The 24389-nt window shown below is 43.0% G+C and overlaps 1 protein-coding gene across 3 annotated transcripts; it reads right to left on the bottom strand.

The window, feature by feature from the left end:
* Nucleotides 1-1485: 1485 nt before the first annotated feature.
* On the bottom strand, nt 1486-17861 carry LOC112267691 (UDP-glucose:glycoprotein glucosyltransferase 1). Of its 3 annotated transcripts, none has more exons than XM_042296919.1 (39): nt 17758-17861; nt 16352-16490; nt 16174-16253; nt 15955-16085; nt 15756-15868; nt 15461-15635; nt 15198-15373; nt 14965-15065; nt 14748-14847; nt 14599-14659; nt 14419-14510; nt 11635-11785; nt 10670-10789; nt 10435-10520; nt 9624-9759; nt 9376-9507; nt 9126-9290; nt 8931-9051; nt 8764-8862; nt 8570-8593; nt 8171-8265; nt 7875-8081; nt 7618-7749; nt 7300-7526; nt 7106-7208; nt 6923-7002; nt 6583-6772; nt 6242-6400; nt 6006-6091; nt 5772-5856; nt 5548-5636; nt 5327-5431; nt 5143-5227; nt 4839-5021; nt 4586-4746; nt 4397-4511; nt 4115-4231; nt 3868-4018; nt 1486-2620 (listed from the first exon to the last, which is right to left on the bottom strand). In XM_042296919.1, the coding sequence occupies exons 1-39, from the start codon at nt 17789-17791 to the stop codon at nt 2598-2600; spliced, it is 4629 nt and encodes a 1542-aa protein (XP_042152853.1). In that variant the 5' UTR covers nt 17792-17861; the 3' UTR covers nt 1486-2597. The 3 variants fall into 3 exon arrangements, with proteins under 3 accessions (XP_042152853.1, XP_042152855.1, XP_042152854.1); XM_042296921.1 differs by lacking the exon at nt 17758-17861 and adding an exon at nt 17166-17184; XM_042296920.1 differs by lacking the exon at nt 8570-8593.
* Between the last annotated feature and the right edge of the window lie 6528 nt (nt 17862-24389).

Raw genomic sequence — 24389 nt, 5'->3', positions numbered from 1 at the left:
TTCAAATGTTGGGGAGACTCTCTTTGGCTGTGTTTACACAGGCAGCCCATTTCTGGGGTGCATTCAGTTATTTCAACGGTTTGTGCTGAATGACATGTTTTCCCAAAACGGTGCACACCATTCAACAGCAATTCAGTACAGTACTGTTGGAGTTTAACCTCTGGGATCGGTGCCCCCCGCGCGGGACGGTTAAGCTAATGTGATTAGCATGAGGTTGTAAGTAACAAAAACAAATCCCAGGACATATCTGATATGGGCAGAAAGCTTAAATACTTGTTAATCTAACTGCACTGTCCAATTTACAGTAGCTGTTACAGTGAACGAATATCATGCTACTGTTTGAGGAGAGCGCACAAATATGAACTTAAATGTATTAAACCAATTAGGCACATTTGGGCAGTCTTGATACAACATTTTGAACAATAATGCATTGGATCAGTCTACAACTTTGCACATACTCTACTGCCATCTAGTGGCCAAAATCTAAAATGCGCCTGGGCTGGAATAGTACATTATGGCCTTTCTCTTGCATTTCAAAGCTGATGGTACAAAACTGTTTCCTTTCAAATGGTAACAAGAAAATGCATATCCTTGCTTCAGGTCCTGAGCTACAGGCAGTTAGATTTGGGTATATCATTTTAGACAAATTGAAAAAATGGTCAGATCCTTAAGAGGTTTTAATTAAACCACAGATTATCAGTTATATTGACAAGATACTCAAGTGACAGCTCTAACAATGAAAATAAATGTCTTCAAAAATAGAAGGCTCCGGAGTCGCGCAGCAGTCTAAGGCATTGCATCTCAGTGCCAGAGGCATCACTACAGACACCCTGGTTCGAATCCAGGCTGTATCACAACTGGCCGTGATTGGGAGTCCCATAGGGCGGCGCACAATAGGCCCAGCGTCATCTGGGTTTAGCCTTTAGGCCGTCATTGTAAATAAGAATTTGTTCTTAACTGACTTGCCTAGTTATATATAATAAAAGGCATTCGGGAACAGGCAAAATCAGGTAGACCATTCTAGCCAATGAGAGGACAGATAAGCATGTGAACAGGCACAACCGATGTGTTTTTTCTAAAAATTCCTGGGATGTCACATGTCCTACTTATATCAGTACACTTGTAACAACTAGGGACCTAAAGCATTACAAAAATTTGACCAAATAAGCCGTTACATTTTTTTGTTAACGAAATTCGACACTCATTGACCGCTATACAAAAACTCACCTGCTGGAGAACACCGATTTTGGGCCCAGTTATCCCTCTCGCTTTGTCTCTTCCTCTCCATACTGAACACACCCCAGAATTGGTCTGCCTATGTAAGTCCAGCCTTTTAATAGAAAATCTATAGTCATTCTCCAGCCATTACTGTATTCTTATAGATGGCACGGTATATAAGAGTATAATCCAAATGTCTTACCAGTAAAACAAACAAAGGAAACACCAACATGTAGAAGAGGGATCAGCGTCACTAAATGACAAGTGTTGGGTTCCTTGGTTTTTATTACAAAATAATGATTTCCCACAATTAACAGGACATATTTAGCCAAAACAAAGAACGGAAACAGCCAGCGGTTGGCAATGGATGACTAACAGTGTTTACTCCAGAACAGACCACAGCGGAGAAAACAGGAGTTAACTACAGCACTGGTGGCCAATCTGACCCTAGGCTTTGTTCCAGTCAAGCAGTCTGATTCAACAAGCCCATGAATCATGATCTTCATTAAAGACTGACTAGATGAAATGGGTGTATTGCTAGAAAATAAAACTGCACCCACAGACCTTTTGTGGATAAGATTGGCCACCCTGAACTACAACATTCTAGTCATATGCCTGCTGCCTTTCAAGTCGCTGTTACAATCGATTTGAGTGATCACGGAACTCCTAGTGCTGTCTGTCGCTGATACGTCCCCACCAGTCCTCACCCACACATCCCTTAACTCCACATCATGCTCACAAGGATGCAACGTTCTGAATGTTGCAGGTAAATTGTATTGTAGAGATATGAATCCCTATTTTACTACATGACAGAACTAATGTCTGTTTCACATTAAATAAAATGTCGCTCCAGTCCTCTTTGTATTGTCATTAGGAGATTGAATCAGATCGATTGGCCAAAACCACCTTTCCCTGAGTTTGACACAGGCCATGGACAACTGAAGTCTAAAGCACAGAAACAGAAGGCATAGAACAGGACAAAACTCTCATGTCATAACTTAAGCTGCTATTTATCAGTGTGATTTAACTCCTAAGCCCAAACCTCTACCCACAGACAGTTGTTTAATAAGGTGTCCTAATCAGTACAAACATGAATGGATCAAAAATATTGGAGGTGGAAACTGTTGGAATAGTCCGATTTTTCAGACCCACACCATCCACTAACAGTCACCCCATATCATCCCTACCCAGCACCCCTTCCCTATCCCGTATCCTCGCCACTCTCAACGGAGAAAATACAAATAAATGGAAAATTAATGATTGAATGAGTATTGGTTTGCAGTCCGTCTATCATTGCTGTTCCAAAGGAGAACAGCATTGTCTATTAACATGGTTCCATCTTTTGTTGCTGCTACAGCCACATCTTCCATCCGCTGGCCTCACAACTCTGTATGTGTATCATCTGGGAGAGAGAGGGGAGGAAGAAGAGGGATTAGTCAACTGTATATGTATGTATGTATGCATGCATGTATATTTTTGTATACTACCGTTCAAAAGTTTGAGGTCACTTAGAAATGTCCTTGTTTTTGAAATTAAAGCAAATTTTTTTGTCCACTAAAATAACATCAAATTGATCAGAAATACGGTGTAGACATTGTTAATGTTGTAAATGACTATTGTAGCTGGAAATGGCACATTTTTATGGAACATCTACAGAGGCCCATTATCAGCAACCATCACTCCTGTGTTCCAATCGCAAGTTGTGTTAGCTAATCCAAGTGAATCATTTTAAAAGGCTAATTTATCATTAGAAAACCCTTTTGCAATTATGTTAGCACAGCTGAAAACTGGTGTTCTGATTAAAGAAGCAATAAAACTGGCCTTCTTTAGACTAGATGAGTATCTGGAGCATCAGCATTTGTGGGTTCGATTACAGGCTCAAAATGGCCGATAAACTCGAATCCGACCATCACCCCTGGTGAGACAAAACCGCGACTCGTCAGTGAAGAGCACTTTTTGCCAGTCCTGTCTGGTCCAGCGACGGTGGGTTTGCGCCCATAGGCGACATTGTTGCCGGTGATGTTTGGTGAGGACCTGTCTTACAACAGGCCTACAAGCTTCTGTCATCCTATTGCAGACAGTCTGAGCACTGATGGAGGGATTGTGCGTTCCTGGTGTAACTCGGGCAGTTGTTGTTTCCATCCTGTACCTGTCCCGCAGGTGTGATGTTTGGATGTACCGATCCTGTGCAGGTGTTGTTACATGTGGTCTGTCACTGCGAGGGCGATCAGCCCTTCCTGTCTCCCTGTAGCTCTGTCTTTAGGCGTCTCACAGTACGGACATTGCAATTTATTGCCCTGGCCACATCTGCAGTCCTCATGCCTCCTTGCAGCATGCCTAAGGCATGTTCACGCAGATGAGCAGGGACCCTGGGCATTGTTCTTTTTCAGAGTCAGTAGAAAGGCCTCTTTAGTGTCCTAAGTTTTCATAACTGTGACCTTAATTGCCTACCGTCTGTAAGCTGTTAGTGTCTTAACGACCGTTCCACAGGTGCATGTTCATGAATTGTTTATGGTTCATTGAACAAGCACGGGAAACAGTGTTTAAACACTTTACAATGGAGATCTGTGAAGTTATTTTGATTTTTACGAATTATCTTTGAAAGACAGAGTCCAGAAAATGTTATTTTTTTGCTGAGTTTATATGTACCTGGCTTGTCCTTCTGTGTGGTATGGTTCTCTGCTCCTCTCTCCTGGACTCTGTTCTGCAGGCGTTTGATCTCCTGGTCGTAGTCGCTCCACTCTGCTACGATACGAACAGCTGCCTGCAACTTGGGCTCCTTGGTCTGGGGGTTGTTACACTGGAGGAAGGGTTAAACATTTTAGTTTCCCCGTCCAAATAAACACAGTGGAGTGTAACAACACAGACATGACTAGAATCTGCACACACTTCGTACCAGATCTATAGTCTTGGCCTTTTTCTTAGAGTTGTCGTCACACCAAGTCTCACACCAGAGCCACTCCTGAGGCAGAGACTTGATAGGCACCTGGTGGATCATATTATTAGGCAGATCCTGGAGAGAGAGAGAGAGAGAGAGAGAGAGAGAGTATAGGAAAATATTAGAAAAATAAATACACAGAGTTGAAGCTAATTTAACTTCACAAAGGTTGTTTGTGAATATCAAATGTTAGGAAAATCTAAATGTTATACACCCATATTCCTTTTAATACACACACACCTGGTCGAGGTTGGACAGGCTGTTGGGGTCTTGACTCAGGCCTTGGTATTGTCCTCTCAGTCTGTCTCCTGCTGCTATCTTACGGAACCTCTTCAGATCTACCACATACAGAGCACTGGAGAGACAGAGGGTTACACACACGTCGGTATGTACACACACACACACACACACACACACACAGTCAGTTACCTGATGTGATATTTGCGTCCAGCGAGGTGACTCGCCCAGTAGCCCGACTTCCAGAAGCGGAAGCCGTCCATCTCTCTCCGGCTCTCACAGAACGGTGTGTAGCCATACGGCGCTCCTTCAAGGTCAAGGTCACGGAGCTCCTTCAGGTCGGTACGCACTATCTGTAGGAGGAGAGAGGAAAGAGAGTTCTCAGGTTTACGCAAATCAGAGACATGGACATTCAGAGTGTGTGTGTGTGTGTGTGTGTGTGTACCTGATCTGCGTCCACGAATAAGAACTTGTCGACGGACAGAGGGAACAAGACATCCAGGAAGAGGATCTTGTAACCCCAGATAATCCTCTGTTTCTCAGTCTGCTGGTGTAACCACCGCGGCCACTTATACTGGACGAGTTCATACTGGAAACCATACTGCTCTGCCATGTACGGGATAAACTCCTGTGGGAATAACATTTATTCTGGAGTAAACTCAATGAAAACCCTATTCATACCACCACATTCAAAGTAAACTCCTAGAGGAGAGAATAACAGATTATATTTATATTTTATACCTAACTACCTTAAATGCTGGGGACAGGTAGTTTTTGAGGAACCAGAACTTGACTGGTGTTTTGGTGTTCTTTAGAACAGACAACATCATGATCCTAAGAGAGAAAACAAATTGTGGGATTACAACAGACAAACACTTGGAAAAACCACACATGCGCACACACACACACACACACACACACACACACACGTACCTGAGGAAACGTTCGTAGAGGTGTCCAGAGGCCAAAGAGAATATGTTGATGACATCATCCTTCTCCTGTTTACTCTCCTCCGTCTTCACACCTCCTGTAAACCCTCTGGAGAGAGAAAGACAGGGAGAGAATAAACACCATCAGATTCAGCAGAGATCAAATAGGTATGAAACAGTAGACAGTGATGTAAAGGGTGGAGCTCCATGATTAGAGAGAGACACCTGGTGAGTGACTCCCAGAAGCTCGAGTCGTTCTCCTGGGTTCCATCACTCAACAGCTCCTCACTGAACTTCTCTGGCCTCTTCTGGACCTGATCAACACACGACCAATACATTACTTAGCAATGGACTTAATGATCAATTCGAATACAACCTAAGCTTTATTGAGACCTGACAGCAACCAACAATATGAAAGCTGTACTCTACAGCTGGGGTCAGAGCAGTACCTTGACTTTGATGATCCGGCTCTTGAAGTTGTTCAGCACCACGATGAGGTCATCAGCGTCTGCTGGAGAGTCTGTTCCATCATGACTGGAAGAGAGGATGTGAGGTCAGAGAGAGGAACAAGAGGGTGTGCATTGTGCAGGCTTTTGTTCCAGCCCAGCACTAACATGCCTGGTTCCACTAGTCATGTGCTAAACTGAAGACGACGTGATATGTCGAGATGTGATCTTCCGTACCTGTAGATCTTGTAGATTTCGTCAGACCGTCCCCTCCTCAGCTTCAGGATCCAGGCTCCTGGGTTAGCCTTCAACTGGAAATAACCCTGAGGACGACGACAACACAAAGCCCTCGTTCAACCACAACAACGGAGAATAGAAAGGTGTCTGCCTATCAACAGAGGTTAGGGTTAGAGGTCAGGGTTGGCCATGACTACAGAGTCAGACATTAGGGTTAGAAGTCAGAGGTGACTCACCAGGTTGGCCATGACGATGGTGTCGACGATGACAGGGTCGGAGGGGGTTCCCAGGGTGAACTGGAGTCCTCTGGGGGGCTGACCTGTACTCACGTCAAAACAGTGACCCTCCAGCAGCAGATGTTCCAACTCGTATTCTGCTGCTACTATACTGTCCACCTAGACAGGGAGAATAGAGAACCATTATTAAACCTTTTTTTTTTATTAATTAAGACAAATACCAGAATACTCCGTCCACAGTCACTACACTCTCCAGCTGAAGAGGTGCAGGACAACATTAGCCAAGGCAACCGTGCTATAAATAACACAATCCTAAAAACAAAACAGCACAGAAAACACACCTCTTCCAGGTAGATATTGTCCAGGTCATATCTAGTGCGTATAGACTCCACCATCCAGCTCTCAGGGGTGTTGAGGTTGAGTGTGAAGAGGGGAGTTTGAGGCATGTCCAGGAACTTAGCCAGGGGACCAGGGGAGAAACTACCGTCAGTCTGGAACAACACCTCAGGCTCCAACACATACCGGTAGAAACTGGGAGAAGAGAGGAGGGTTTAGAGAAACACACAGGAAAAACCCTCAGGTACTACCAGGGACTTCTAAGGGTAAGGAAACTAAGACAACAGAAATGAGGTCCCAGCAGTTAAAACAGGATGACCTGCATGTAGCTGGGGTCTTGCTCACCTTTTGAGAGGCAGGTCTGAGAGTTTGGACTGGCAGTTCATAAACACGCGCAGGTTCACATTGACCAGCTTCTTCAACACCTGGTGGGGAGAAAGAGAAACATGGAGAGACAGATGGCTGTGAGACAGAGTACTTGGTGTGAGACAGAACTCCTAAGTGACAGTTATTAGAAGCGGTACGAACCAATAGGAGCGGGGCTAGTTTCTGGGCGTCCCTGGTTACGGGGTCTACCACGGCAACCATGTCAAAGTAGACTTCTCCCTCTGTGGGTCGGATCTTTATAGCACTGTGGACCAATCATAGACCAGAGAGGTAAACAGAATGTTTATAGGCAATGAATAAAAACATGAAGTAAAACGTTTGATTACTTCCAGTACCTGTATCGGTCATCAGCAAAGGCATGTTCTATCCTGGCCTCTCCTTTGGGCTGAGAGGAGAGCAGAGAGTCAATCTTCATCACCAGGTCACTGGCCCTGTCCTCCTCCACCCCAAACTGCTGGACCTTGCTTTTGATTCGCTCTCCCGAGGTCTTCAAAATGATACTCTCCAATAGGAGGAAGTCATCTTGGTTAAAGACCTCCCCTTCCTCTAGCGGACCAATGAGCTGTCGGCAGAGAGAGACAAACACCATTGTGACACTTCGATCACAGTAGGAAGCGTGCTAGTGTGTGTGTGTGTGTGTGTTGCCCACTCACCCGTCCGTTGCTGATGACTGCTCTCTGTCCTTTCCCCAGCTTGAGAACGTCTCGGCAGTAGACAGCGTGAGACAGCAGGAAGTCAAACTTAGGACCTTCAAAAGCACTCTTAAACAAGGCAACGTCCATACCCTGGAGAAATGAAAGAAAAACTTGACTGTTTTTAAAGAACAGGACAGTATAGTAAAGGGTGAGACAGAACGGTGTATAACATGTGTGTATTACGTGTGTGTATTACGTGTGTGTAAACTCTTTACCCCGACAGTGAACTGTGTGACGTCGGCCCCAGTCTCCAGTGCCTTAGCGGTCTCTTCTTTAGCCAGCTTGGTGATGTAGTTTTTAGCGTTGTTAGCTGTCTGGGTCTGCATGCTGGCCCATATCGCCCTGGCAACATGACTGTTCTCCTCGGATGGGCTGTCGCTAGGGTTGTTGATCAGGCCCAATCGCACGTTGTTACTGGTTTTCTGTTGAAGGCAGATTTAGGAGAATCGTTCAGATGGTAGTTTTTTTGCGTGTGGAGTTTTTTGGTCGTGTTATAGTGACATCATCATACCATGTGTCTGATGGCATCGTATAATAGCTGGCGTCCGGAAGGTTGGTCAAAATCTCCCACAACCCAGAACGTGACTGGACGGATGTAGCCATCATCTAGAGGAGGGAGAGGGAGTTGAAGAGGAGGAGATGGGGAGAGTAAAGGGTCACAGACCTCCTTAATCCTGAAATGTACGCGGTTTGATGTTGCAGTGCCATCTCAATACTTAGTCTTTGAGAAAGACTCTCTCTCTCGAGCAGAAACAAACACAAACACATCCAAGCATGTCATCTCACAGAGATGCAAGATGGTGTGATAATATTGACGAGGAGTGAGATATGGTGGATTCACAGAACTATGGATCGTAATACTGTCTTGAGAGAGAAAGAGAGAAAGTGCAGGAAAATAAATAAGGGTTACCATGGTGGTCCTTGGGGGCCATCCCTGACAGAACAAAAACACAGAGGAGAAAGAACAGAATAGATAGACAAGAGATTTAGGGCTGAAAAGTAGGAGCACATAGTGTTTAGCTCAATAAGATGAAGCTCTGTATGTGTAGCTGTGTGTATATATATATATATATATATATATATGTATATATATCTCTCTCTTACCCTTCTTGGTCATGTAGTTCATGCTGTTAGCCACAGCAGTGCTCTTCTCTCTGCTGTCCAGGAACAGAAAGCGAGCGTACTCATCTATAAAATGGTTATCTGTCAGGAAAGAGAGAGGTGGTTAAGATGGTTCCGTGTGTGTGTGTGTGTGTGTGTGTAAAACTCACTAGTATTAGATAGGTCCAGGTACATCCTGGCAGTCGACAGGATTCGAGGGTTGATACGAGGGACAACGTTGGGTTGGGTCATGATGAAATCCACCACATCTTGATCAGTGGCCAACTCACCCTAGGAAGACACAACAAGAGAAGGTCAGTGTGTGTGTGTGTGTGTGTGTGTGTGTGTGTGTGTGTAAAACTCACCATGTAGACAGCCCGTTGGTAGAAGCTGGTAGTCTCCAGTATTTTGTGCATGGTGACAGTTTCTAGCTCCTCTGGGTCTAGCTGTTCTCGCTGGTACGGCATTCCGTTGTACATCACCACTGGCAACGGACCTACACCCGTCTGCAAGTAGTAACCACGCCCTTCCTGGCGGAGGTAGATAGGAAGACGGTACATGAAAATCATACCGTTCTGTCAAGAAACATAACGGCACATAAAAGCAGAACCATACCTTCCGGTTGTCGTCGTAAGTGGAGTCTGGTCCAAGAATGCTGCCGACCTCCACATAGGGAAACTTCTTCTCCAACACCTTGACGACATCACCTACACTTAGCTTACCACCGCTAGGCACACGGTTAAACATCTAGAGAGAGGAGATTCAAAGAGAGCATTTCCATCTGATTGGTCAGGCTGATGTTCCAGATCACTGGGATTGGTCAAAAGACTCATCAATGATTCTCATTGGTCAGACCGACTCACCGAGATGATGGTGTCGAAGGCGGCGGGAGCGTCCAGCTCTTCTGTGATGTAGTTAAAGGCCCGGAGCAGAGCCACACCTGCATCCTCCATACCATCGATCTCATCAACATCAGACACCACAAACACCAGTCCAATCCTACAACACACACAGCAGGGTTATTAGGGATGGGAATTGCCAGGGACCTCACGACACTTAGGTGCCGATGCGCTATGTATTGCGATTCTCACGATTCTACATGTATTGCGATTCGATACTGTGATTTTATTGCGATTCGATGTTCCAGACATATTGCTCACCATGTCTGCTGCAGGGAACCGAGAGACAAGAGCCATGAGAAAACAAAATAAAAGTCATGGAAATAAAAGTGCTGAAAACAAATTGGCTCTCAATTTAGAAAGATTGCGAAGGAGCTATGAAGGAAAAATACGGGAGTTATAATATTGCGATAGTCAAAAGGATGCAATACGTCGTCAAAAATATTACTCCGATATGTAACTGTATCGACCCCCCCGCCCCTCACTAAGGATTATACACAGTTACTCACATCCACATAGACTATATGGCAGAATTAGAACCAACATGGCCTTCGAGGGCGGCAGGTAGCCTAGTGGTTAGAGTGTTGGGCCAGTAACCAAAAGCTTTCTAGATCGAATCCCTGAGCTGACAAGGTAAAAATCTGTCATTCTGCCCCTGAACAAGGCAGTCTACCCACTGTTCCTAGGCCGTCATTGTAAACAAGAATTTGTTCTTAAAACTGACTTGCCTAGTTAAATAAAAACAACTATTTTTGCTAGAAACACACCCCCCTACCTGAGTGGGATGTTATTGCTGTAGAACATCTCAGCAACATTCAACAGCTCAGCAGAACTCTCATGGGTCGGGTCCAGAATCACCACCTAAAACACAAGACATCATTGCTTTTTGCTGTCAGTTCCAAAAATGTACGCAATACACTTTGTGTAGCTGCACGACACTGCAGACTCATCACACGAGTTCATGCCAATACGTTTGGTGTCGCGGTCTGACACACGTATCATGTACTCACGAGGTTGTGAAAGTTTTTCCGGATCTGTCGTATGACTCCGGGGAAGGTTGGTCTGAGGAGCTCCTGGACGTTGTAGGGCCATGAGCCGTACCTGCTGTCTGTCTCCAGGTTATTAATCCACTGAGAAGAGATTAGATTATCATCAAAATGATCCATGCAAAACAAGAGTTGGGTTATATACACGTTTAAAGCCTTGACTGTATACTGAACAAAAATATAAAAAACGCAACATGCAACAATTTCAACACTTTTACTGAGTTACAGTTCACAGAAGGAAATCAGTCAATTGAAATGAATTCATTAGGCTCTAACCCACTGGGGAGCCTGGCCCAGCCAATCAGAATGAGTTTTTCCCCACAAAATGGCTTTTTTACAGACAGAAATACTTGTCAGTGTCACCAGCTGTCTGGGTGGCTGGTCTCAAACGATCCCGCAGGATAAGAAGCCGGATGTGGAGATCATGGGCTGGCGTGGTTACACGTGGTTTGCGGTTGTGAGGCAGGTTGGACGTACTGCCAAATTCTCTAAAATGACGTTGGGGGCGGCATATGGTAGAGAAACTAACATTCAATTTTCTGGCAACAGTTCCGGTGGAATGTCCTGCAGTCTGTGGCATTGTGTTGTGTGACAAAACTGCACATTGTGGCCTAGTGTCTCCAGCACAAGGTGCACCTGTGAAATGATCATGCTGTTTAATCCGCTTCTTGACATGTCACACCTGTCAAGGTGGATGGATTATCTTGGCAAAGGAAAAATGCTCACTAACAGGGATGTAAAGAGATTTGTGCACAACATTTGAGAGAAAAACTTTTTGTGGGTATGGAATATTTCTGGGATCTTTTATTTCAGCTCATGAAACATGGCACCAACACTTTACATGTGGCGTTTATATTTTTGTTCAGTATATATATACGGATGACATAGTTGGATGGTTAGGGTTAAATAAAGGGGTAGGTGTGTCTTACGTTGACAGCAGGATTGCGGATGTCCACAGCGTAGTCCGAGTCAGAAGGCTGTACGTTGAGTTTGAGGATGTCGTGGATGAAGGGAGTCTCGATAAGGAGAGAACGCAGACCTTCCATCACCCTGGCCTCACTACGGAGAACCTCAAATACACTGGAAACACACACAGTCAGTATCTGACCTGGTACTGTTTGTGTAATTGAATTTTTCTACTAGCCTGAAGACGTCCTCTGTGTGTGTGTGTGTGTCTGAAGGTGTGTGTGTGTGTGTGTGTGTGTGTGTGTGTGTGTCTGAAGGTGTGTGTGTGTGTGTCTGAAGGTGTGTGTGTGTGTGTCTGAAGGTGTGTGTGTGTGTGTGTCTGAAGGTGTGTGGTGTGTGTGTGTCTGAAGGTGTGTGTGTGTGTGTGTCTGAAGGTGTGTGTGTGTGTGTGTCTGAAGGTGTGTGTGTGTGTGTGTGTGTGTGTGTGTGAAGGTGTGTGTGTGTGTGTGTCTGAAGGTGTGTGTGTGTGTGTGTGTCTGAAGGTGTGTGTGTGTGTGTGTCTGAAGGTGTGTGTGTGTGTGTGTGTCTGAAGGTGTGTGTGTGTGTGTGTGTGTCTGAAGGTGTGTGTGTGTGTGTGTGTCTGAAGGTGTGTGTGTGTGTGTGTCTGAAGGTGTGTGTGTGTGTGTGTGTGTCTGAAGGTGTGTGTGTGTGTGTGTGTGTCTGAAGGTGTCTGTGTGTCTGAAGGTGTGTGTGTGTGTGTGTGAAGGTGTGTCTGAAGGTGTCTGTGTGTCTGAAGGTGTGTGTGTGTCTGTGTGTCTGAAGGTGTGTGTGTGTGTGTGTCTGAAGGTGTGTGTGTGTGTGTGTGTCTGAAGGTGTGTGTGTGTGTGTGTGTGTCTGAAGGTGTGTGTGTGTGTGTCTGAAGGTGTGTGTGTGTGTGTGTCTGAAGGTGTGTGTGTGTGTGTGTCTGAAGGTGTGTGTGTGTCTGAAGGTGTGTGTGTGTCTGAAGGTGTGTGTGTGTGTGTGTGTGTGTGTGTGTCTGAAGGTGTGTGTGTGTGTCTGAAGGTGTGTGTGTGTGTGTGTGTCTGAAGGTGTGTGTGTGTCTGAAGGTGTGTGTGTCTGAAGGTGTGTGTGTGTGTGTGTCTGAAGGTGTGTGTGTGTGTCTGAAGGTGTGTGTGTGTGTGTGTGTGTGTGTGTCTGAAGGTGTGTGTGTGTCTGAAGGTGTGTGTGTGTGTGTGTGTGTGTGTGTGTGGTGTGTGTGTGTGTGTCTGTGTCTGAAGGTGTGTGTGTGTGTGTGTGTCTGAAGGTGTGTGTGTGTGTGTCTGAAGGTGTGTGTGTGTGTGTGTGTGTGTGTGTGTGTGAAGGTGTGTGTGTGTCTGAAGGTGTGTGTGTGTGTGTGTGTGTCTGAAGGTGTGTGTGTGTGTGTGTGAAGGTGTGTGTGTGTGTCTGAAGGTGTGTGTGTGTGTGTGTGTATGTCTGAAGGTGTGTGTGTGTGTCTGTGTGTGTCTGAAGGTGTGTGTGTGTGTGTGTGTGTGTCTGAAGGTGTGTGTGTGTGTGTGTGCCTGAAGGTGTGTGTGTGTGTGTGCCTGAAGGTGTGTGTGTGTGTGTCTGAAGGTGTGTGTGTGTCTGTGTCTGAAGGTGTGTGTGTCTGTGTCTGAAGTGTGTGTGTGTGTCTGTGTCTGAAGTTGTGTGTGTCTGTGTCTGAAGATGTGTGTGTGTGTGTGTCTGAAGATGTGTGTGTGTGTGTCTGAAGGTGTCTGAAGATGTGTGTGTGTGTCTGAAGGTGTGTGTGTGTCTGAAGGTGTGTGTGTGTGTGTCTGAAGGTGTGTGTGTGTGTGTGTCTGAAGGTGTGTGTGTGTGTGTGTCTGTGTCTGAAGGTGTGTGTGTGTGTGTGTCTGTGTCTGAAGGTGTGTGTGTGTGTGTGTGTCTGAAGGTGTGTGTGTGTGTGTCTGAAGGTGTCTGTGTCTGAAGGTGTGTGTGTGTTTGTCTGTGTCTGAAGGTGTGTGTGTGTGTCTGTGTCTGAAGGTGTGTGTGTGTGTGTCTGTGTCTGAAGGTGTGTGTGTGTGTGTGTCTGTGTCTGAAGGTGTGTGTGTGTGTGTCTGTGTCTGAAGGTGTGTGTGTGTGTGTCTGTGTCTGAAGGTGTGTGTGTGTGTCTGTGTCTGAAGGTGTGTGTGTGTGTCTGTGTGTGTGTGTGTGTCTGTGTCTGAAGGTGTGTGTGTGTGTGTCTGAAGGTGTGTGTGTGTGTCTGAAGATGTCTGTGTCTGTCTGTCTGAAGATGTGTCTGAAGATGTGTCTGTCTGTGATGTGTGTCTGTCTGTGTCTGAAGATGTGTCTGTCTGTCTGAAGATGTCTGTCTGTGTCTGAAGATGTCTGTGTCTGTCTGTCTGTGTCTGTGTGTCTGTCTGTCTGAAGATGTCTGTGTCTGTCTGTCTGTCTGAAGATGTCTGTCTGTCTGTCTGAAGATGTCTGTCTGTCTGTGTCTGTCTGTCTGAAGATGTCTGTCTGTCTGTCTGTCTGAAGATGTCTGTCTGTCTGTGTCTGTCTGAAGATGTCTGTCTGAAGATGTCTGTCTGAAGATGTCTGAAGATGTCTGTCTGTCTGTCTGTCTGTCTGAAGATGTCTGTCTGTCTGAAGATGTCTGTCTGTCTGAAGATGTCTGTCTGTCTGAAGATGTCTGTCTGAAGATGTCTGTCTGTCTGAAGATGTCTGTCTGTCTGAAGATGTCTGTCTGTCTGAAGATGTCTGTCTGTCTGAAGATGTCTGTCTGTCTGTCTGAAGATGTCTGTCTGTCTGTCTGTGAAGATGTGTACCTGAAGATGTCCTGTGTGTCCAGGTCTATGTGTAGTCCGTTGATGAATAGAGCAGAGTCTCCAGGCTGCAATCCCAGAGTTCCCTTAAAGAACTGGAGAGAAGAAGAGCGGTACATTCATTACATGTTAATGGGTAGTAGAGAGACAGGGAAGGAGAGCTATGGATGACTGAGCTCTTACCTTCTGGTTCTCTTCCATCTCTTTACGTATCTCAGAGCTGACCACTGTTTGAGTGATCGACCTGAGAAGGGGAGAGAAACCACCAGAATCACACACTACACAGAGATATCAAAAAACATGTTTGTGTGTGTGTGTGTGTGTGTGTTTACCTAGCCTTGGTAGGGAAGTTCTGACTGAGGTCTCTCATGACGTTCAGGGCGTCTGAAGATGGAGCAGCCAGGATCCGAGCTGCAGTCTGGAAACTCAGATCTGACACATGAAGAGAAAAAAATTAAATATAGTGGGGGGAAAAGGAGATGATTACTGTAGTTACAGTTGTCTTGATGCAGGAGAAGAGAGGCAAAGAAAAAATAAAGTCCCGCCCACCTTGCATCTGCCAGACTTTAAGGGGAGCCATCTCATTGGTGCTCTCCACCAGGTGTTTCCTGAGCTCCTTCAGCTGCTCCTTCAACTCAGGGTACAGAGTCCTGGAGAGGGAGAGGAGAGGTACGGAGAGGAAAATGAGAGGGAAGAAGAGAGGGAAAGAAGTTTCTCCACCCATAACACTCCAAAGCAGAGTGGGTTTGTGGAATAGCATTTCATTTTGGTAGGTTGATTACTTCAGTTTTCCAAAGAGGAATCCCTGGACCTCATCCACTGGGTCATTCTCCCCCATCAGTGTAGCATTCACTTCCGCTCCCTGGACCTGTGTATCGTCCTTAGCCTTGTATTCCTGGTTCTTGATGGCCAGCTCCACTCCATAACCAGACAAATACACTCTACGACTGCTGGGAGACTGGCAACGAGAGAAAGAGGAAAAAATGAACACGAAATGATGTCTTAATTATGCTTCCCATCATGTGTATTCCTGTGTTTTTCTTACAGCCAGGTAGTGACGAAGCACATAGGTGGCCAGTCCCTTGTTGACTTTGGACAGCATCAGCTGATGGAACATTGTGAAATCCGAACTTCCAATCTCGGCATACAGGATAATAACCGGAGTGTCGGGATTTGATCCCGGGAACCTGTGATCGCTTTTGAATAGGTAGGGCTTGGGCCTGGGACAAAGAGGGATGAGATAAGGACTATTTAATGAATTATTATCACTTCAACAGAGGTCTTTATCAATCAAAGTGGATATTCACAGTTTGTGTGTGGGTGTCTCCCAGTGTGTGTACCGTTCTGCTGCGGTCTCCATCAGTGCAGTCAGTTTCTCCGTGTCACATGACTTCTCTCCATGGACATTGAAGAAGGCTGAGCAGCCGGATGGAGGGGGCTCGTTGGTCGCTATCTACAGGCGAGAGAGGCGAGAAACAGTGATTACACACACATAGCGAGGGAGAGGGTAGTCATCTAGTAGTATTGTAGTAATATTACTTGTTGGAAGGAGTGTACAGTAGCGGAGTAGGCCCTGAGAGAGAGGGCGAACTTGAGCATGTTGAGTTGGACTGTGCTGAGCAGAGCACTGGCTCTCTTCACGATCAGGTCGTAATACGCCTGGTCTGTATCTGTAACAGAACAACACTTTAATAGATCTTCCAGAGACCAAGTGCTACATAAATCAACATTATCAGTGAAATAAAACATTAAAGTTACCATCATGTTCCCCTTTGATGTTCTGATTTGCTTCGACGAAATCCCAGAACATCTCCTGACTCTCTTCTGCAAGGAACTCACTGAGAAAAAGAGGGAGTGGGGGGGATGAAGAGAAAGAGGGGATGAAGAGAAAGAAAGGATGTGTTTTGTCTTGTGTTTGTGTTGAGCATAATGTTACCTGGCCTCCAGCAGCAGAGGGGTAGAGGCCCACTTGGTGGTGAGACTAGTGGTGACAGCCTTGGAGTCAGCTTCTCCAGATACCACTGGTAGCAGGGACAGGAACAGGAGCAGGGCACATTGCTGCCACATCCTGGGGCCTGGAGAGGAGGGAGAGTTTAGTTTGGAGAGAGGAGGAAAGGAGAGAAGGACAAGGGAGAGTAGTAGGAGGAAAGAGAACAGGGTCAATGGAGATCTGTATTGTATCAGTGCTGAGACTGAAAGACTGGTAGCCATGCAAGTAATGCTGTTGACTTCCCTGTTTTATGTGTTTGAGATAGTATAGCAGTATATTTTCTATTATAAACTGGGTGGTTCAAACCCTGAATGCTGATTGGCTGACAGTCATGGTATATTTAAGCAATAAGGCCCTAGGAGGTGTGGTTTATGGCCATATATCACAAACCCAAGGTGCCTTATTGCTATTATAAATGGGTTACCAACGTAATTTGAGCTGTAAAGATACGTTTTGTCATACCCGTGGTATACGGTCTGATATACCATGTCTGTCAGCCAATCAGCATTCATGACTTGAACCACCCAGTTTATAATTTGTTTTTGAATGCTGATTGGCTGACAGTCGTGGTATATTTAAGCAATAAGCACGAGGGGGTGTGGTATATGGCAAATATACCACAACTAAGGGCTGTTCTTATGCACGACACAGTCCTTAGCCATGGTATATTGGCCATATATCACAAACCCCGAGGTGCCTTATTGCTATTATAAACTGGTTACCAACGTAATTAAAGCAGTAAAGATAAATGTTGTCATACCCATGGTATAGGTCTGATATGCCATGGCTGTCAGCATTCAGGGTTCGAACCACGCAGTTTATAATGGCCATATAACACACAGCCCCGGGCATTATATCTTAATTCTAATCGGCCCAAAATTAGCTGTGCAATTAGTACACCTGTCGTGATTGTAAACACTGCGCCACTAACTCTAACCAATTAGAGCGCTCAGCGTGGCTGTTAAAGGGAGAAATATCCAATGAGCAACTTGACAGGACTTCCGGATTGTTTCAATAAAATCCGTTATGGTCAGCTAGCTGGCAACTTAAAACCGAAGGGTTAGCTATACTTTAGCTATTTAAATTACGTGCCAGAAGTTGACACCCTACGTGTTGGTTTTGCTCTGTGTGATGTTTAAGTTAACTTGCTGTCGCTTGCTAGCTATTCGATAGAATAACTGCAGACTTCATTGGTTAGCTTGCTAGCACACAGGATAACCTAGCTAGTTAGTTCGCGTCAGAATACGTGCAAACTTACAAACAATTTGTGGTGCAACCTCTGACAAATAGTAGCTAGCGGTGACACGTTACAGGATGTTTTGCTAACATTAAATGAATGTAAACGTACATACCGAAACCGGCTTGGTAACTTCCCGCATCTGCCATGATCAGAGGGGAGTGGGTGGGGTCCTGGCAAGTTCTTTGTAGGTAGACTGCTGTTTTTGCCTGTTCAAAATCTAAGTAAAAAGTATTGTCTGTATGTTTACGTTTCATTTGATTGGATATTTGATTACCCCTTGTTGTATGTCATGGAATTATGTTTTATCACTTAAATTAAGCAGTGTAAAAAATAGTTGCTACATTACCCGCTGCTTCAAGTTGGCAATTTTGGCGCCATGTTGGCTCAAAGGGGCCAAGATTTCGTTAGTTTCATCAGCATATATAGGTTTTTAATGCATTTTGTGGCACTGCAATACTGTTCAAAGTATGAACAGAGATGTTAGAAATAGTTCCTTCTCCGCATCTAATGTACCAAAACCAAGCCAACTCAACACTCCACGTATTCAGATAACTTCCAATGAATTGCTAGACTTTCTACTTGTATTTCATCATCAGAATCATTGATTTGTAATTGAATGGCCTTATAGAGTAGGCACCATTGTACATAAGAATTTGTTCTTAACTGACTTGCCTAGTTAAATAAAACTAAAGCAATATTATTCCCATGTCCCTATACACCATCTTCTCTCTGGACCATAATTGACAGAATCAGGTGGGTTACTGCAGGGCTGGAATGAAACCCTGCACACCCAGTAGCTTTCCAGAACCAAAGTTGTTGGAAAACCCTGACCTATAGAGGACGTTTCCACCACGAGGGGGAGTGATTGAGCCAAGTGCACACCATAGAGATAGTTACAGAGGACTCAACATTGTAGCTGTCATATTATGGCTTCTGTGAGAGAACGGGTAGTGCAATTGAAGCCATCTACATTTTGAAGTAGTTCATTTTCTTCTACTACTGCTTATATGAGTTGGTTAACAAACTGGAAAGGTCTATACTGCCACCTGGTTGTGTTGTTTGAACAGGCATAAAGCCAAGGTTGGTGATTTACTGCCACCTGCAATTATGGAATGTTTGCTCAAGAGTACAATTCATTGGCTGATCCTTCCTGATGACCTGGTTGGAATTATGTGGAATCATTCCTTAACCTATAGGAAGCCCCACGCAGTTGACTACTTCAAAATGGTGAAAACAATCAAATCAAATACATTTTTATTTGTCACATGCGCTGAAGACAACAGGTGTAGACTTTACCATGAAATGCTTAATTACGAGTCCTTTCCCAACAATGCAGAGTTAAAAAGTAAGACAAATTTATCAAGAAAGGAAATAGTAACACAATCAAATAACAATAATGAGACAATATACAAGGAGTACCAGTACTGAGTCAGGATAGTTGAGGTAATATATACATGTAGGTAGGGGTGAAAGTGACAAGACAATCAGGATAGATAATAAACAGAGTAGCAGTAGCATATGTGAAGAGTGTGAAAGTGTGTTTGTGTGTATGTAGTCAATATGCATGCGTGTATGTATGATTTGTGTGCGTGAGCACATGTAGTCTTGTGTGTGTTTGAGTGTCAGTGTAGTATGCGTGAGTGTGTGGGTAGAGTCCAATGAGTGTGCATAGAGTCAGCACAAATAAAAAGATGGTCAATGCAAATGGTCAGGGTAGCCATTTTATTTTTTATTTAAAAAACATTTTTTTAAGGGGTGGATCAGCTTAATATTGCGGAAAGATTGATGCTTCCATCAATGTAATTGTCTGCATCATTTCCAATCCCCCATATATTTTGGGGGGTAAATATATATATCTATATACAATATCTATATCTATATACATACACATATGCATACATATACACATATATACATACACATACCTATATAGACATACATACTTTTTTTTAGAATATACCTTTATTATTCCCGGCAAACCCTACCACCCTTACCCCAATTGGAGTAAACTAATAAACAGTTAGGCTTCTACCTTCAGTTTATACATCTTATAAACATTTTACAGACACAATCTATTTTACAATAGTTATATTTTGTTTGTTTTTAGTCCTTCCTCTATTTCTGATGTCCATCCAGTTTGATTTCTATTTGTAACTGTGCTATTTCACAACATTTCTGAACCTATATACATTTTACAGACCCCGTGTGTTTTACATTGGTTATATTGTTATTAGTCCCACCCTTCAGCTCCATTCAACCTCTCCCATCTATCTCTCAACACTATCCATTTTAGGAGTTTTATTTGCCATATATTTTTCAACTGTCCTGTGATGCTTGACAAAAGTACTGAACCTTTCTATTCTCATAGTTTCTACAGATTGTAAATTAAAAATAAACATTTTTGTTAAAATAATTATTATATTATTGATTGATTGACTATGGCTTTTCAAATCACCCAGTATTGCTATCTGCAGCGTTAGTTCTAGGCAAATGTTTCAATTCTTCAGCCATTCCTGGACCTGTGACCAAAAACGACCTACATATGGACAATACCAAAATACATGATCTGATGACTCTGCCTCCTCACAACAAAATCTGCAGAGCTGGGAAGATTGTATCCCCCAGATATATAACATTTTATTGGTTGCAAGAAGTCTGTATAGTAATTTAAATTGAAAAATTAGAAGTTTTGAATCCGGTGTTGTTTTGCGTATCAATTCATAAACCATGTGCCATGGAATGGGTACATCGAAAATCTCTTCCCAGCTATTTTGCAATTTATATGGCACATCTGTCAGTTTTTTGGTCCTTAACTGAAATTGGTATACGTTTTTATTTATCACACTTTTCTTTAACCATTTATGTTCTTTAATACAGGGCCGACATACAAGCTCCTTACCTTTTTCCCCTTCTACTTGCCTCTTCCATTTTTGTGGTAATGCTACAATTAGTTGGTTGTAATTTTGGGAAGAGCAGACATTTCCATACGTCTGTGTTAGCTGCATGTGTGATATAACTCCACCAGTCCTATTTATGATATCATTCACTCAAATTATACCTTTTTTAAATGTATTTTTAATTTCTTCGAAAATACGTTTAAAAAAAATAAATTAGTAAATTTGAGTTTAACCACAATATTTGTTGTATTATTTGTTCTGTCTTTTCAGGTGGATTAAACTGAAATTGCAACCAACTTTCTAAGACTTGTTTAAAAAATAATGATATTTTGGAGATTATTTCCTTTTCAAACAACCAAAAGTGAGCAGGTGTAGTCTGAATAAAGGGGGAAAGGCCATTCTTGAACATAGGATGAGACATTCCTACCAATTTACTAGAGAACCAGTTTGGATTTAAGTAAAACTTTTGTATGGCTGATGCCTTTAGTGAGAGGACTAATGCTTTAATATTTAATCATTTCTGCCCTCCGAATTCATATTCTTTATATAAATAGGCCCTTTTAATGTTGTCTGGCTTGCATTCCAAATCAAATTTAATATTTTTTGTTCATATCATTTAAAAAGCAGGTCACTTAGGTGTAGGCAAAACCATAAGCAAATAGTAAAACTGTGATATGACTAAAGAGTTAATCAGGGTGATTATTCCACAAATAGACAGGTATTTTCCTTTCAATGGTAGCAAGATCTCATCTATTTTTGCTAACTTTCTATAAAAATGTATTGGAGTGAGATCATTTTTTTCTTTTGGGATTTGAATACAGAGTAAGTCCACATCTCCGTCAGACCATTTAATTGGTAAACTACATGGTAATGTAAAATTTGCATTTTTTTTGTGATCCAATACGTAATATAGTACACTTATCATAATTTGGTTTTAATCCAGAGAGGATAGCAAAAGTATCTAGATCCTCTATGAGGCCATGGAGAGATTCTAATTATGGTTTTAAAAGAAAACATGAATCATCAGCATACAATGACACCTTAGTTTTTAAACCATTCCTTAATCTCATTTTAACAGCTAACATTTCGATGGCAATAATAAATAGATATGCCGATAGTGGACAACCTTGTTTTACACCTCTAGATAGTTTAAAACTTTTTTAGATGTAGCCATGCTTTACTATTTTACTCCTAGGGTTACTATGCATAACTTTAACCCATTTTAAAAGAGATTCCCCAAAATTGAAATATTCTAGGCATTTATATACAGTGGGGCAAAAAAGTATTTAGTCAGCCACCAACTTGTGCAAGTTCTCCCACTTAAAAAGACGAGAGAGGCATGTAATTTTCATAATAGGTACACTTCAACTATGACAGACAAAATGAGAAAAAAAATCCAGAAATCACATTGTAGGATTTTTAATGAATTTATTTGCAAATTATGGTGGAAAATAAGTATTTGGTCACCTACAAACAAGCAAGATTTCTGGCTCTCACAGACCTGTAACTTTAAGAGGTTCCTCTGTCCTCCACTCGTTACCTGTATTAATGGCACCTGTTTGAACTTGTTATCAGTATAAAAGACACCTGTCCACAACCTCAAACAGTCACACTCCAAACTCCACTATGGCCAAGACCAAAGAGCTGTCAAAGGACACCAGAAACAAAATTGTAGACCTGCACCAGGCTATGAAGACTGAATCTGCAATAGGTAAGCATCTTGGTTTGAAGAAATCAACTGTGGGAGCAATTATTAAGGAAGTGAAAGACATACAAGACTACTGATAATCTCCCTCGATCTGGGGCTCCACGCAAGATCTCACCCCATGGGGTCAAAATGATCACAAGAACGGTGAGCAAAAATCCCAGAACCACACGGGGGGTCCTAGTGAATGACCTGCAGAGAGCTGGGACCAAAGTAACAATGCCTACCATCAGTAACACACTACGCCGCCAGGGACTCAAATCCTGCAGTGCCAGACGTGTCCCCCTGCTTAAGCCAGTACATGTCCAGGCCCGTCTGAAGTTTGCTAGAGAGCATTTGGATGATCCAGAAGAAGATTGGGAGAATGTCATATGGTCAGATGAAACCAAAATAGAACTTTTTGGTAAAAACTCAACTCGTCGTGTTTCGAGGACAAAGAATGCTGAGTTGCATCCAAAGAACACCATACCTACTGTGAAGCATGGGGGTGGAAACATCATGCTTTGGGGCTGTTTTTCTGCAAAGGAACCAGGACGACTGATCCGTGTAAAGGAAAGAATGAATGGGCCATGTATCGTGAGATTTTGAGTGAAAACCTCCTTCCATCAGCAAGGGCATTGAAGATGAAACGTGACTGGGTCTTTCAGCATGACAATGATCCCAAACACACCGCCCGGGCAACGAAGGAGTGGCTTCGTAAGAAGCATTTCAAGGTCCTGGAGTGGCCTAGCCAGTCTCCAGATCTCAACCCCATAGAAAATCTTTGGAGGGAGTTGAAAGTCCGTGTTGCCCAGCAACAGCCCCAAAACATCACTGCTCTAGAGAAGATCTGCATGGAGGAATGGGCCAAAATACCAGCAACAGTGTGTGAAAACCTTGTGGAAGACTTACAGAAAACGTTTGACCTCTGTCATTGCCAACAAAGGGTATATAACAAAGTATTGAGATAAACTTTTGTTATTGACCAAATACTTATTTTCCACCATAATTTGCAAATAAATTCATAAAAAAATCCTACAATGTGATTTTCTGGATTTTTTTTCTCATTTTGTCTGTCATATTTGAAGTGTACCTATGATGAAAATTACAGGCCTCTCTCATCTTTTTAAGTGGGAGAACTTGCACGATTGGTGGCTGACTAAATACTTTTTTGCCCCACTGTATAAACTCCAGTCGTTCTTTATCAAAAGCCTTTTCAAAATCAGCTATGAAAACCAGACCCGGTGTCCCCAATATTTCATAGTATTCTATTGTTTCCTGTACTTGTCTTATATTATCTCCAATGTATCAGCCTTTTAAAAACCTGTCTGATTAGGATGAATAATATCTGACAATACTTTTTGAATTCTAGGCGCCAAGCATTTCGTTAGGATTTTTGCATCACAACACTGAAGTGTAAGAGGTCTCCAATGTTTTTAAATGGACTGGATCTTTATATATACCACTTGGGTCCTGTTTCAGTAATAATGGTATCAGACCTTCTTGTTGTGTGTCTGATAATCTACCATTTATATAGGAGTGGTTAAAACATGTTAATAATGGTCCTCTGAGTATATCAAAACAAGTTTTGTATACTTCCACTTGTATGCCATCCAGCCCTGGAGTTTCCCCATCCTTAAAGGCTTTAATTGCATCATGAAATTCCTCCTTTGTAATTTGGCCTTCCCATGAGTCTTTCTGTACAGATGCTAATTTTACATTATTATTAGGAAGAAAATCCATACAATTAGTTTCAGTTAGTGGAGATGGAGACTGAAACGAAAACATATTCTTAAAGTACTTTACTTCCTCTTTCAAAATATCATTCGGTGAATCATGCATGACTCCATCATTTGTAACAAGTTTCAATACATTTTCTTTGGTAGCATTTCTATATTGATGATTGAAAAATAATTTGGTGCATTTTTCCCCATATTCCATCCAGTTCACTTTATTTGTATAATACTGGATCTTTCTTGAATTAAGTTCCTCCATTTCTTTTAGTTTTCCTAACTTATTCTGTGCCTCTATGGTACACTTTTTAGTGCTATCTAGCTGTACTGTTAGTCCTTCAATTTCCTTTTTTAATATGGACTCTTTTGGTCTAAATTGCTTTTGTTTTATAGATAAGTACTGAATTGCATGGCCTCTAAAGGCACATTT

The sequence above is a fragment of the Oncorhynchus tshawytscha genome, linkage group LG14, assembly GCF_018296145.1.
Source record: "Oncorhynchus tshawytscha isolate Ot180627B linkage group LG14, Otsh_v2.0, whole genome shotgun sequence".
In the NCBI taxonomy this organism is placed as follows: Eukaryota; Metazoa; Chordata; class Actinopteri; order Salmoniformes; family Salmonidae; genus Oncorhynchus; species Oncorhynchus tshawytscha.
The sequence above is the reverse complement of the archived record's forward strand: the minus strand, read 5'-3'. Positions and strand labels throughout refer to the sequence as shown.

What these genes read in the sequence shown, in the direction of transcription:
- LOC112267691 (XM_042296919.1), bottom strand. Translation starts at nt 17,791, where the DNA reads ATGGCAGATGCGGGAAGTTACCAAGCCGGTTTCG. An exon ending in TCACACAGTTCACTGTCGGG is followed by an intron (nt 7,750 to 7,874) that starts GTAAAGAGTTTA and finishes TCATTTCTCCAG; the next exon opens with GGTATGGACGTTGCCTTGTT. An exon ending in TCAGACCTGCCTCTCAAAAG is followed by an intron (nt 6,773 to 6,922) that starts GTGAGCAAGACC and finishes CTCTTCTCCCAG; the next exon opens with TTTCTACCGGTATGTGTTGG.